The sequence below is a fragment of the Bradysia coprophila genome, unplaced genomic scaffold, assembly GCF_014529535.1.
Source record: "Bradysia coprophila strain Holo2 unplaced genomic scaffold, BU_Bcop_v1 contig_350, whole genome shotgun sequence".
Taxonomy (NCBI): domain Eukaryota; kingdom Metazoa; phylum Arthropoda; class Insecta; order Diptera; family Sciaridae; genus Bradysia; species Bradysia coprophila.
The window spans coordinates 3,300,133-3,316,513 of NW_023503608.1; the positions used below are offsets into that span (position 1 = coordinate 3,300,133).

General features: G+C 33.1%; 1 protein-coding gene across 4 annotated transcripts in view; it reads left to right on the top strand.

Moving 5' to 3' along the window:
- LOC119080268 (calcitonin gene-related peptide type 1 receptor) overlaps positions 1 to 16,381 on the top strand; it is a 72,735-nt gene that overhangs the window by 10,711 nt on the left and 45,643 nt on the right. For all 4 annotated transcript variants that reach the window (XM_037188525.1, XM_037188527.1, XM_037188528.1 and 1 more), the window contains one exon: positions 15,096 to 15,243. In XM_037188525.1, the coding sequence (XP_037044420.1) occupies positions 15,141 to 15,243 (103 nt within the window). In that variant the 5' untranslated portion in view covers positions 15,096 to 15,140. The remainder of the gene's footprint in view (positions 1 to 15,095; positions 15,244 to 16,381) is intronic.

Here is a 16,381-nt window from a genome sequence, read left to right on the forward strand (position 1 = left end):
GTCTATTCGTTCAATCGATTTAATCCGAAGCACGCACATTAATTATCGAATTGCAATTTGGACAAGTGCCTGTTAATTGATTACAATAATGAGGTCTACAAACAAACACACAAATAACAATAAATCACAATTCAATTTCCACCTGAGATGGTAAGTCGATTCGGTTTGCTATTTTTACTAGCCTTGAATTGACTTACATAAAATCGGAATATTTTCTTTCGTTCGAATAAAGGTAGAAGTGAACGAGAGCTGAGACAGTTTCATGTCTTAATCGGATAATTGGTAAAGTAGATTATAGGAAATGAAAGGAAACGATGTGAAGAATTTCTTTTTCCGTTTAATTTGTTCCTGAAATGTCTATTGTATCCAGAATTTGATTGTCTGTTTTCTTAGATGTTGTGAATATTTTGTTGTTGCTTTAAGGTCAGTGTGCTTGTTGTTCACGTACACTCAGTCGCCAACACTTTTCGCTTTGTGACTGGAGACTGTAGGGTATAGTCGGATAATTTAATATTTTCTTTTTAAATATCGAATTCCCATTTTTATCCTCTAACGTATAAATTCCATTTACTGAGTGTAATAGAAACGGAACAATAATAAATCGATAAACACGATATAATGAAATGATAAAGCCGAGGTTTTGTTGTTTCACACAGCCTGAACAGAACATTTTTTATTTATTTTTTTAGAGAAGGATTTGTAAAGTCTATTTACTCGTAGTGAGGGACCTTTTCTTTAATCTTTTCTGCTCCTTGTGCTATAAATCTCCCTTTTCCATCTGTCCGAATCGAGACGTAAAAGTGACTATCACATCTAAATATTTAAAAGGTTTTTGTGCTCGGTTCGATCTTGTACTATAGGCTATTGAAAATGAAAATTGATTTTTCTTTATTGGAAATATTTCTTTATAAATACAAATTGAAGTAAAGTTGTGGCCGATTTTTTATCATTAACCTTTTTTTAGCTGTTCGTTACTATACTTATCTTGCACTTTTCGAAGGTGCTAGGTTTTCGTATTTGAAACAGTAAAATTGCCAGTTAAATGATACTCTGCTGTCTCACATATACGTTAAAACACAATTAAGATCGTGGTATGATTGAGGTTACGATATTTATTTATGGATGAATGCCGTGTTATATCCAATGTAATAATAACAGAAAATTATATTGTATTGTCCCATGGCTGATGGCTGATCATAACGTCAAGATTAATGTGTTGGAAATATGTATTTATTTGGAAAACCCATTGATCTTATCGGCATAATTATTATTTTCTATTCAATGAAGGTCTGTACGTATATATTCATGCTTCCTGCAAAGCATGTGTTGAATATGCTGCATACCCACGTGTAGTTGGAAATTTCATTTATCATTTACTTCGTTCTTTGAAGAATTTTCATTCGTACAGTTTCGGCAATGGTTATTTGCCGACCTTGTGTAAGCAAAAGTATGAAGGCAAGAGCGGCAATCTTATTCGTCAAATAGTTATTTAAGCAAATAATAGATAATTTGTTGTTTTGACAGGCGGAACAACGGACAACGGAAAAACTCGAAGGGGAGTGGATTAAGCCCACAAACAAAAACAATAATTTCCAAGCAATTACGTATATTACTGTCTCGCTGGGATATGCATTCCATTCCACACGTAGAAACAAATAAAAAAATTCAAGCGAGGGAATACAGTGTTTTGATGTCTTGCGCCCAGAAAATGCGCAAAGCTGGTTTTTGTTTGTTTGTTTTTTCTGTCATTTTCACTGCCACAAACAAAGAAGTCAAGTACGGCCGAAAGTGACTAATTACAACCCTAGTGAAAACAAGAAAATTGTTCAAGTCTCAAAAGCATGTAAAGTTCATTACATAGCTCGGCATTCGTTTTCTCGTTTCTCGTTTTCGTGTGGCTATTGACCTCGGCTTCGCCTTGGATCAACAAAATTCAGTCAGACGAAAACACCACTTTTCATCTTTTTATGCCTTGTTGTGTCAAATACTATTTTTATCTTTTTCGATAAACGTTTTCAATCCAAAATTCGAACCCTGGGGTCTTTTTGCACAAAAGTATTTACGCCACGATTTGTGTAGCACATGGTCTAGTACCATGAATTTTCGAGCCTTCTTCTAACCTGTCCCAGTTTGTGAACAATTATATTTTTACAGAATTTTGTATATAACAAGTTCCCATCCATAGGTACATGTTCAAATACAAGCTTTTCTGAATCCACCACATATGTCCGCTGTTGATTCAACGAGAGTTTCGTGATGTTTTGTCATCATATGATTCGTATTTAATGCTTTGAAGTACTCTCTACGGAGTAATTTATTTGATAAATTGGAAAAATTGTTTGGAAAGGTCAACATGTTATAGTCGTTTGAATCAACTAAACAATTTACAGGCAACCTCCATCAACACCAGTTTTTTTCACATATAAATTATTGCTACATGCAACATTGCTTATTGCAAAACCGAGATTTGCTTATTAGCAGAGGTATTACCGTCAACTAACAAGGAAATGATGAAGAGCAGATGGGGCAGAAAAAGCTAATAAAACCGAAATCTGTAAATAATAACTTACATGCCACCATAAATATGTTGGAAAAATGTTTATTTTCGCAAAATGTTTTTACTAGAAAAAGCTGGAAATTTTACACTCGTCTGTTTATCAAAAAAGTGTGTCGTGTCTACTAAATTTGCTCAAACAACCAAGTACTTTGTAATAAATTTTGGTGTGTAATACCTCTAAATGAATTATCGTTTTTATCAGCACAGATGTTTTTAATATTTTCTAACGTTTTTTTCGTTGAAGAATCAGATTTACGATGGCTAAGAAATTTGATTTTTTTGATTTAAAACAACATTCAAAAAAAAATCAGTTAGAATTTTGAATTGGAGTTACCGCATTGGTTCAATCAACGTACACTTAAACAAGGAAGCAAACAACCTATCACATAACGATTATCTGAAATCGAATTTGCTAAAAATTCCTCATAAGTTCATCACGTTTTTCCCAAGCGACGCGACGTTGGAAATACGTGACGATATTCCAACACTAGTTCGGAAAAATTGCTTTTCACAAGGAGACGAAAAAGTAGTCATTTTCCATCCTCTCCATTGAAACTTTGAAGGCTTTTGTTGTGAAAAACGTTGTGAAAAATTGTATTTTGTCGGGGCGACCTTCAAAATGCAATTACCAACCTTTTCTCCACTTGGTGAACAAATAACTATTCTATTGGTGTAAGTAAAAATTGATTAGCAAGAACTTCTGAATACCCCTGAGATTAACTTTATATAACCTTCTGCTGTTAGACAAGATGCCGAGGTGTTTGCCTCATAAGAAAGTTTGATTTTCACATAGCCAACTAGTTCTCCGCTCCGGGGAATTGAAAAGCAATGAAACTTTGAATTTATGATCTTCGATACTCGATGCTTTTCTTACCATTAATACTGATGGTAATCGAAATCATCCGCACATAAGTTTGGTGCACCAGAGCAGTTTATTATCATGGAATTTAATCTTTGAAAATGTGGCGACACGTCTGCAAATCGTATAAACTGGGAAAGATATTTTTCCATCTTATAAACTGTTGAGTTGACATGAATATCATATTGAACAAGCAAATAAATTTACTTAGGAATCTACTTGGAATTGGCCTTACATTTTACCATATTGTATGGCAACCATAGTGATACCATGATGATGGATATTGCAATCCATTCATGAAATATGTAATTCTCCTAAAATATTTTAACAAATTGACATACTACTTTTACAGCTTTTTGTACATACGTAGGTGGAGGGACCATCGTAATAAAATATCCGAGGAATGTTATTTCGAAATGGCAAACATTTTTACTCCGATCGTTGGTGTATACACTACGAGACGTAAAGAAATATTTCAAATATTAGATGAGAACGTTGCCCCTGCTCAATTCTTTGAATAAATTTACTTTAAATGCCACTTATTTGACACCATCTCGAATAAAAAATTTCCCATCAGAAACGAGTGGCTTCTTGCGATATACTTACTTAAGCTGAATGTAATAACAAAAATAACTAAATCTTATGTACATATGCAATGCATTGCTCATATAATATACAAAATGTTCATTGTATGTACATTGTATGCCATCACAGTACCTATACGTTTACTTGTACGCCCCATTTCATTTCTAAGTAGTAGAAATGCAATTTCTTTAAATTTAACAGGAGGGACAGAAAAGATTTCATTTCGAAAATTTATTCCTCACTGGTGTTGATTTATGTGTACAGTTTGTCGCATCGAATGAATAGTTTAAAGGATGGATTTCTTCTATAATTGCTGGAGTAGCAGCAGTTATCCTGCACTATGTTTATTTGTTTTGCAGTGAGCTGTGTGATATTATTGCACTTGAATAAATAAATCAGCTTGGAATGGGAGGAATATGAGGTAGAGGATTTAAAGAGACGGCTTGCATGATATACACTTATGAAAATTGAATAGACGACGCATTTTCCGGTGTGTAAAGAAGATTGGAGTCAGATTATGTAGAGAAACCCAATTATTCTGTAGTTACGAGCATTTTAAAACGAATTTATGTCAAATCCACACAGTTCACTATTCACACTGTGATTATTATGTTACCAGTGAATTTCACAGATGGGAAGGTTATTATAGTAATCGAAAAACGGTGATGAAAATTATTGTATTGTCCTAGGTCTTCACAACCTCGTTGGTCGTTACAATAATGGTAAAATTTTGTTGTTGTTGTTTTACCGGTGGTTTCAAAGACTTAAAAGATAGAATCATTTAAATTGTGCAAATGATAAAATCAATTCCCGTTTCTTTCTCTTATTTTAAACATAAATAACGAGAATTTATCAGCTGTAGACGAAAAGCCGCAATAAAAATAGAAATATTTTGGTCGAATTTCAACTCCTAATAATTTACAGCACATCGAACACGTCTTCTATCACATCTCATACATAAATCATTCGAATTTTCGATATGGAAACCAAGCTCTAAGGTAATGCCGGTCTTTGGGTTCAAGACATTTGGCTTTAATTTGTATTTTTTGTTTACATTTTCCTCAAATCTGACTTCTCAGATCAAAATAAGTATGGAAGATTTATACACAAAATTTCTCGGTTACCATTTCTATTCCATTGATGAATGGTATGTAAAATCGGTCTGTGTGTGCTATATACTGTTTGTTTGTCTAATGTGATTTTCGGATGGAAAATGTAAATTAGGAGAAGTATGGCCGTGTCCCGGTATATTATATATCTTTTATGCTTTTGTGATTTGTGATGGAAATAAATTACAAAGTTTTCGAACTGCTCCCAATCGAATTTATGTTCACACAAAATTCACCAATTAAGAAAATGTTCTGTGAAGATTTTTGATTCATTTCCTTTTGTATTTATGGACTTGTATACTTCATCGAAAACATGATATGCCTTAAAAGATTGAATAATGAATGTTTCATAATTAATTATATACCATACCGACTCGTTACATTATACGTAACTGAAGATCAATATCTTCTTTCGTTGATTAATAATTGAATAATCAAGAGGCGAACAAATTTTCTTTCCCATTTTTGTTGTGTTAATTATCCTTTCACCGTCCCTTATTGATACTGTTAATTATTCCAAACAAAAATCCTTTTTTTCTACTTGGAATAATCAATCAACAGATACGATCCGTTAACAATTTGTATACATTGTTTATAAAGGATAATTCTATCGCTCACGCGAGAATAACACTTCACTACACGTCATAACCCATAAATTTTCATATTTATATTTTTCTCAACTCAGTGATGAAAAGTAAAACTTTCATCGCCTTTTTTTGAGAAAAACGTTGTCAGCTACGGGAAAACTATGTTTTTAGACACACGATGTGTATTGTCACTTTTATCTACACATCTAGTGCCTAAAAAAGGATTTATTACACTGTGGCATAAACAACTATTGACGCACTAGTGTGTAAAAGCAACGTTCCTAAAATTGAAGATATCACTCCCGTACACAATAAGATCTTGTTTGGAAATGTCCATTTAGCACAATCGGCAGAGCGATGGATGGAGCTTATGGGTCTCGGGCTCGAGTTCGATCCCTGGGATGATCAGGATCTCATATTGGTTTTCCTAATTATGGTTGATTAGTCTCTCCTATTAGCAACATCGAAGTAGCTCTAATTACTCTAACAAAGCCTCATAAAATAAAACGACATTCAAATGTTAAAATATCTTCCTACTCCAAATAAAAATTGAAAGTCAGTTTTCTCTCAAATATGTGGGAATGCACAAACGGCTTGCGGCCTAGTTGATAATTCCTTACCCATTCTATCCTATCCTCTCCTAAAATCTTGTTCATACCTTAACTGAAACTTACCGAGAAATATTCATAGAATCTGTTACTTCTTCTGTTTAAAGTGTCACTACTCGATATTTCGTCAGAAACTAACCGTTGATCGTGAATTCGTTGATACTCATATCGCCGAACTATCAGAACCAACAATATATTATTCAGAAACAGCTAATCATCTGTTAACGGCGAAAGAAATAAGCGGTTATCCACGGTATATGTGCTCTTGTATAAGAAGATGAATGTTAAATCAAATGAAGTACAAGATTTTGTTCAAAACACTAGTCAAATAACAGAAGTAATAGACTTACTGTATGATCCGCCGATCCGCGATACGATTGTCGCTTCTGAATGATTAAATACAAATATTGAAAGGATTCAATGGCTTGGTATCTTAGGCATTTAAAAAAAAGAAGTTTGAACCGAATTGAGTACCAATCGATCGTTATTCCTCAGCAAACGGAAAAGAAATTATTTTTCCGACTCAACAACTTTCCATGAAATGAGCACATGGCATACAAAAAATAAATAAATAAAAGCAAAGAAAGCAATTTAGCCGAACAATGTGAATGAGAAAACACATTACCTATTTTCATAAATTTAAATTATTTCTTTTAAAACGTTTTTCCTTGTTTGTCGTTATCATCTCTCTGGATGGCGTACAATGTACATAATAAACATCACGAGCTACTGGCATGGCAGCACCACAAACACATTGAATATTTAATCAATACCATGTTTTAAATGTTTATAATTAAACAATGAATCAAAATGTTCGAGACGGTCTAATTGATAAAAGCAATTAGCATGAATTGTTATTTTTAAAATTTAAGACAAAAGCAATTAAGTCTAGTAGAACGTCATACCAGATGAACGCAAACAAAATTCAATTTTATTTCGCAAGATTAGCCTAGTCATTTTTCGGACGAAATTTTTCGCGTCAGCGTCAATGTGTAGACAAATATTTTCTTTGCGAGATCGTTATTTGATGAACAGAGGTGTGAGTTATATACATTTTGCGTATAGACACCATTTTATCGAATTTTTCTATACCTGACATAACCACCGTCTTTAACATCGATTACCAAATTATCATTTCCACAATTCAATAATCCATCTGACGTACTTGTTAAAATACCTCTCCTTCACCATTCATATACATCTCAGCCTGCCAGTTCAATATTGTGCGAGTAAATATGCAGAGGCGAATAGACGAACGCACCACTTTTATTCGAATATAAGTCGAGCAAATAGAACACATCCATTATAAGCGTAAAAGGAAGAGAGACGAAAAAAAAAACTTTTCAAATTATTTTGATTGTGGTTGAGTGGAGGGTAATTGACGAGACTATAATTCGAGAATTCGAAGAATTGGAATGAAAGGAATAAAAGTAAGGGAACGAACAAAAATGCCCTAATTTACGCTAGAAAAAAAGAAGAAGAAATTTCGTAATTACGCTAAATACTGCTGACGGGGTTGTTTCTAATTATTATTATTTTTTTTTTGCCTTAACCAAGATGAAAGTGTTGAACTCATTAAAAAATTTGGCGAGCAAGTTCTTTTTTGTTGCAAGTTATGCGAAATCTCGACTAAAATATTTCCATCTGAAAACATTCATTGAGAGGGAAGAGGAATATTTTAAACGTGAAATTCTTTCGTTTCGAAATATGAGATGGAGGAGACGGCAACATTTTTGACACAAAAATTGACTTCTTCACTGAATATACCTTTTCTGTTCCACTGATGTCATCCTTAAATACTTAATGGAGTAAAAAAATTCTACTTCTCACGAGACAACCCCTGAATTTTATTATATGCTTCAATTGACTTGAAAGTAAGTATCTACTGTTTCATAGTCTACACTGTATAGATACCGTTAATGAGAGACGATTCTTAAAATTAACAATTCCCGTAAAAATTGCAAACGAATATTGAGTAAAAGTTTGCAGGATATGAGATGTTATTAAATTTAACGACCACTTTCCGATACATAACATCAGACACATTTTGTTGTGCCATTGATGGTATTGACGATATATTCCATATTTGCATAAAATCGTCGTTGATGTTGATGAAAAAGTATTTCATTATAGCAACCATTAGTTTTCCATAGAATTTTCCATATTTTTTTTAGAATTGAAAATCCTTTTATCGTGAAGCATGCACGCTCATAAAAGGCAAATTACGTCTGATGATGATGCATCGTTGTTACATTAGTTTTATAATTTGTTGGATGAGTAATGTACAACGGAGAGGAACAATTAAAAAATTTATTTTCACGACTAAAAATAGAATCAATTTTCGTTTTGTATTTTAAACTAAACGTAATTAAGCTTAACTTCGATTTGTGACATATTTGGTTTCGCTGAGTAAGAGGTCAAATCTGGTACAGAGGTTTAATTTGAAGTATATTCTATAGTAACAGATCAGATTGTAGTAATGCTCATTAGTTTTTGGAATAAGAGTGAGCTCGGCGTCGCCTCGGATCAACAATATCCACACGAAAGCTCTGCTTTTCATCGTTTTATCCTGTTATGTAATGGATTTTAAAATACCCTTCACAGTTCTTGTAGTATAAATAACTATTACCGCAATGGAGCATTTTGTTGGTGTCCTCAGCATCGACTTTTCAACTTTATATGTGCAGATGCAAAGAAAAACCCGAATTCCCTCTTCAAACTGATGCATTATGAACGTTTTACCGCACAGAGACATATAAAAAGGATTTTATCCTTCCCTTCGACTTTGTTTCCACCCAAACGACGAAACGAATCGACCGGACGGAGGGGTTAACGACACGAAGAAAAGATGACCCTTTGGAGAAAAAGCATGTAAAACTTTAGTGAAAAACTCAAGAATATAAGGAAAATGATGTCACAGAATTTTGAGTATTTAGAGCCGGATCGCGTATGAGTTTAATTCTACTTATCAGTTGAAACTGACCTAGTAAATGTTTGCTAGAATTTAATTTAATTGAGAAATTCCACGGCATTATGTTTTCACACATCATTGCCAACTGAACGGAAATCAGATTCGATAGGAATCTGTGAAAATGTTTGAAAACTGATACAGCAAACATCTTGCTTGTTGTTCATCTCTAAGGCTACGTGCTGACAACGGAGAGGTAAATGAATCAAATTGTTTTCCTACTTATTTGCAATTTATGACTTTAATTACACGACCAGGGGTGGAATTACGGCTGCAGTTTTCTATATAGAAAAGACTCTTTTCTACGTAGAAAAGATTCTTTTCTATATAGAAAAAGAATCTTTTTCAACTTAAAACGTTTGATTTTTAGAGGCAATTTTATGCGTATTCGTAGTAGGCATAATTGTTTTGATTGAATTCATCGTCAGTTTGTATTACGCATACTATTGCCTCTAAAAATCAAACGTTTTAAGTTGAAAAAGATTCTTTTTCTATATAGAAAAGAATCTTTTCTACGTAGAAAAGAGTCTTTTCTACATAGATAACTGCAGCCGTAATTCCACCCCAGACATTTATATACCTTAAATTTGTTTATCTTCCATGTGTGACTATTTCATACATTACTCGTTTCTGTATATAAACTCTAAGCCATACGTTATTCTGGTTGTCTAGGGATATAATTTTATTACTCTTCTAGGGTAAATTTTATTTCCGTTTTTTATTTTGAAGAAAAAAACCAATGACCCGACGGAGATTCGAACTCCGAACCTCCTGCATATCAACAAACTACGCTAACCATTACACCACCGAGTCTTCTAATATACCAGATATGCATACTCTAATGTTGCAGCGTGGGACTCAATTTATAAAGTACATAAGCAACATGTACTACAAAATTTCGTGTGTGTGTGTGTGTGTGTGTTGACGCCATGTGTTTTTTTTTTCGTTTAGAACGAAAAAAAAATCAAATTTTGACTAAACGGATTCTCTTCATTCAAAACTTCATTGTTTTGTGTTTTACCGAAGGATGTCTTTCGTAATTAGTTTTTCAATTGGACAAATATCTGCTGAGAAATATGCCATTGCCATACGTGGTGTTGGTGTATCAATATGTAAAAAAGCGTAAGGTCTCAGTGCGCAGCAGATATTCGTTCGATTGGAAGTTTACTTACGATAAAGAGATCAGAATACTTTCTTTGCAATTTATTTTGATAAAACAGAAAAAAAAACAAAAAATGTTTGTTGCGGGAAGAGAACTCACGATCTTATGCATAAAAAGTTCACGCTCTAGCCGATTCGGCCATTGAGACTCATGATTACATTTGATTTTGTTGTCATGAAACCCCGCATGTATGTAGAACATAAGCAATGACCATATATGTGTTAGTGACTCTGTCGCAGGTAGTCTGATCATTTTAAAAAGTACATAAGTATTTAACATGCACGACAAAATGTCGCGAGTGTATGTGTGACTCGCATAATTTATTTAGAACAAAAAATAATCAAATTTTGACTAAATGGATTCTTGTTATTCAAAATTACGTTGTGTAGTGTTTTATCTCAGGATTTCGGTAACGCAATTAGTTATTCGATTGGACAAATATCTGCCGAGAAATGTGTCATTGCAAATATGGTGTAATCAATATGACAAAAAGGCTAAGGCCTCGGTGCCCAGCAGATATTTCTTCGATTAAAAATCTAGCTACTATACTGGAGATCAGTTTATTTACTATTTTTTGTGATAGAAAATGAAAAAAAAAATGGAAAAAAATGTTTGTTATGAGGATAGAACTCACGATCATATGCATAAAACTGACGCGCTCTAGCCGATTCGGCCACCGAGATTCACGATGATGTTTCGATTTGTTGCCATGATTTTGTTTAATTGTCACACATGATGCTTTTGTATACACATAAGCCAAACCTTTCAGTGGTGTTTGTATGTCTTCGAGTTTATATACAGAAACGCTGAATGTATGAAATAGTCACACATGGAAGATAAAATATCGTATTGCTATGTGAGAAAAATCTCGAATCACTTCTTATGTACATATTGCATACACACGCGTTCGCTTCGCTCACTTGTTATATACAATATGTACATACGAAGTAATTCTCGATTTTGTCTCACATAGCAATAAAATACTATAAATACTCTCTGCAACGTGTAGGAGAGACATTTATTGCAATTTGAAATTGTCTTCTGTGATTAACGACCATGAAATTAATCTGTGTTTTTTTATCGTTGTCATATTTGTCGACGGCGTAACAATTGTGTTATTGTTCTAGCGTTCAGATTATCCATAATATTTGTCTTCGTCTTGTTGGTATGCAAAGAAAAAACAATTTTTTTAAGTCAAATTTCCTACGCTGGCCCATACCTAATTTATCTCTTATTAATTAGAGGTCTTGTCTACGAATTAAATTCTTTCTTAATAATATCTCCGTCTTTAAAATGTAAAGTAAATATATTACCGCACATTGAACTCTATGAATGAGCAATTAAGGCAAAACATTTTGTCAAGTTGACGAAGGTTTTCGGTTCGTTTTAGAAAATTAATTCTGAAAAGAAAATTAACGACTGAACACCAACAATTTCATATCTTTTCTTTTATTATATTTACACATTTTCTTTCTATTAAATGAAATGCACAAGTGATAGGAGCTATAAATTAACGTTGGGTTATTATTTTTTAGCAAACATCCAGCTGCTTTTAAATTAGTTTCACCCTTTTATGAAAATTAGCATTCCTTCGTTTTGATGTCAAATGCTTGTCAGTCATAATGAAGAGACCAAAGAGGTCTACTCAACAGGTGAACAGATGTCATTTTTTCAATTTTCCAAGAAAAAAATTTTTCCGGCCATTTCTAATCATAAAAGTTGTATTCATCTAACCATTTGCCGGATAATTTAAAAGACAGTATCACATTTGTCGTTTCGATGTTGAAATGATATAAGGCTGGGTGAAGGTGTTTACTGTCGCATAATGTTTACATTGCAATATAAGCTTATTCACCTGACCATAAGCACCAGATCCACTACCGTTTCACCTCTCGAGTAGAAATGATAGTAATTTAAGGTCATAACCTGTACATAATAAAACTCTTTTAACGGACTTGTTTTCTTATTTTGATGTTTGCAACTAACCGACAGAAATAACGTACCGTAAACTTTTGCACTTCCTGAGGATACTCTCTAAAACTAAAAATTGGAAGAAAAATACATAAGACACTGTTCGCTAGAGCTCGTTGCTTATTTTGATTATCATTATAACTAATTGAATCGATGAGTAGCGTTTTCTAAGACTGATGTAGGACCGACCTTGACCTGAATTCAGATGGACTTCCACTTTCCATGACACAATACTCTTATTTGTCGGTTGCTATGCCAATTCCTGTTTTCTACATTTAATATGTCCATTCTATTCTCGAGACCAGACGGAAAACGTTTGAATAAAACTCAAAAATATAATTTAAAAGTGTATGCAAAAAGCCATTACCATTACTTCCTTTATGGCGCATTTCCATCAAATACATGCACTTTTATTGCCTCTTGCCTGACAATCGGCAAAATTGCAATGATGCACGCAATGAATGTCATGTTTCTAGCAATTTTTACAATTTTATTTCGAATCAATCTTTCCAAGAGTGGAAGAGGGCTAAGAATAGAAAATGTTTCGAAATTTTATTTTTGTTATTCCATTCCGTTCAGTTTCCAAATAAATAAATAAACGAGTGGCATCGATAAAATATAGAAATTTATTTATTCAAATCGGAGCATATAATGCCGATATTGATTTTACTCCCATTTTCATTTAAATTTTAATGGATATGATAATGTTTTCTAAAACTATAATGAAAATGTCGATGTATGTTATGCAGCAGCAGCAGTAGATTGTAGATTAATATTATATTTAGTGAGAGAATTATTTCGCAGCTCGTATTGAAAGTCGAGACTGAAAAAAAAAATGCGAATAATTTGCATACATGAAACATTATACAAAATCGAAATGTACTTTAAATTAAGCTGCTAAAACAGACACACTAAGAGTCTACCAATGATTATCTCCTACACCATTTATGGAATAATTGAATCACAAATGAATATGCATTTTGTTCATTATTCATTCAAAATGCATAGTCCTTAATCGCCAGGTACATTATAACAATTTGAATAAATTTTGTGCAACGATTAATGATTCATTGAACGCCCCAGACACTACATAATAATTTCATGAGACTCTCGTAAATTGTGTAATGAAGTGGCACGTACTGAAAATTTCATGGATATTAAGAGTGATAACCGTGTAAAGAGTACAGGTATTTTGATTGTTAGTTCATTGGGAAAGGTAGATAACATTGAAACCTTTTGTTATATTTTTACTTGTTGTAAAATATGCAGAAATTATGAAAATTTTGCCCTAAAAAGGAAAGCGGGGAAATGTCGATAGAGCTGATGATGTTTGATTTATTTTCCGAAAAATGGCACCCCGAATCAAATTGCGATATTGAAATGTCGAAAGTATTTTGGTAATAACTTGGTATGTATTTTTACCAGACTTTTTTTACTAATTCGGGCCTGCTAGACAATAATAAACGATAAGCTTCGATTAATATAGTCTTATATTGAACAATGTGCTCGACAAATGAAGTACAAGATTTTGTATTAATCTGTAAAAAATATGTACTTAGACCAAAAGAAGTAATAGATTCTACAGTACACTGGAACACTGCCGATCTGTTTCCCGTCTGATTATTCATCTGGAAGAAACCGAAATGTGCATGTTTCCACATTGTCTAACACGCGCTGCATTATCTTCTAAACAAAATGTTCGTCAACACCGTTACACACGCAAGCATAAGAACAAGCAATTCAATATCCGTTCACCTGTTACATCATAAAAAATCAATAAAGTTTTTTTTAGGGTCAGTTACCTAAAGTAACAGCTTTCCAGAGGCCACAATACCTTTCGCATAATCCCAATATAATATAAGTATAATGCACAATAATTACAAGATATCTTTCTGTCGCACACATTTCTTTTTATTAAATTTTACGTTTACCATAAGAAAATCCGTTTAAAGTTCACCACCGAATGCCACACATTTTCTTGGCTATAGAATTTTCCCCTATTGATTCGCCACAATATGACAAGAAAAGTGTCACAAATTAAAGCTATATCCAGAGCACTGAAGCTTGTTATTTTGTGGGTGTACGTAAACGGCACATTGTTCTGTAATAATAGAAATATAGAGATCTAGAGAGTCGTGTATTTATATATAGCCCATTTCATACATATAAATACGAATTACAACGAATATATATGTTTCGATGATATGAATGATACTTGTGTTATTGTGTAGAGACACGGCGGCATAACAAGCCCAATAGTTTATAGGTAGTATTGTATAGATACTATATGCGCATCAATAGTACGAAACTAGAAGGAAAATTTACATAATAATACAATAATATTAAGCATACGTTGGTTGTATGATGGAAAGAAAGGTCGTCGTCGAAACCATATAAATGTTTATCATGCGAAATTTGAAGTGACAATAATAAAAATATAAAAATGAATTCATTTCTTTCTTTATTCAATTGAGTTACTTAAAAAAACCTACAACATCAACAACAACAATAACATGAACTACGAAATTGAGTATGTTTTATATGTAGAAATAACACTTTTGGCGAGACAAAATCCATCTATTTATGGATATAATTTATTGGATAAATTTTATCTTTGAATGCCACATCGTACGAGTAGCTGTTTCGCACATACTTTGTATAATTAATTTAATTTATTTTAATATTCCAGATCTCAGCCAGTGTTAATACAGAAATTGGTTGATATAAAGCGATAATGACCTGGAGTACCGCACCACCGACCGTTGATCCCATGTGGCAGAAACAGTTGGATTGCCTGGAATTTCTAAACAAAACTTCAGCTGTAGCAAATAGAAATGGTATGTGTGTAAAGCTTTATGTCTTCCGGTTTAATTTATACCCATAGTGCGGATTGAAAGGGTACATTGTATACCCGGTACAACAGGAATGGTTGGAATAGTTGTAAAACTTTTTTTTTAGAAATATTGTAGCTATTTGGACAATCCTGCAAATTGAATCTATATTCTGCTTACTGCAAGCAGTACTCGCAGGTTTTCCTATAATACACCTAAGATTGATTTTACATCCGCTTGAGTATAACAAAATCTGAAAGAGCTAATAGGTAAACGGACTATGAACCGTAGGAATACACATTTATCCACTTGTTATCAACAACGACGACAACAAATTATTGAAAACATTTAGTTTAATGACAAATGAAGTAAAAGATTTGGTACCAAACATAAGGCGATGATGCTTCAAACAAAAAAAGTACCAGATTATGTCGAATATATGTTTTTGATGGTGTATTTGAACCGCGCGAATCAGTAGTCAGTACTTTCTGTTTTGACCGTAGAATTAATTTTTCAATTAGGATGATCCGCCTGTGCTAAAAGAAGCGATATTTCCTAAATTGAACCGTCCATAACATAAGAGTCCGAACTACTACGTTGCGTTACATAAATATGTTGATTAAATGTGATGACACAGTCCAACAAAACAATCTTCTACATAATAAGCATAGCGTACCATTTAAAAAAGCTTCTTCTGGTTTTCTATTTATATCACGTGTATATAACTATCCGTATGATAGTATTCAAAGGCGCCCATCTCAAATGACGAATACACATGAATCCCCCACACAATAATAGAGCAACCCCTATAAAAGTTTTAGTCTAAAAATAAAACCAAAGACATAAATTATTTAAATAAGAAACGAAAAGCAATTGGTGGATACACGGACAATTCGTTCTCGACATTTAAATGGCAATTACGTTGGATGAGCCCCATAAAATTATTCTTCTTAATTATTATTTTCTGAAACAGTCACTTCAACTTTGTGATTTCGCGCTTATTATGTGAGTTAATTTCTGTATTAATGCACTACACACGTAAGTGAGTCTGACAACGAATCGTAAGCTAATCATGTAAATTATAGGCTTAGAGAGTAAATACAAACTTGTAGTCAACAATGTTAAGTTTAAAAGCTTTGTGGTG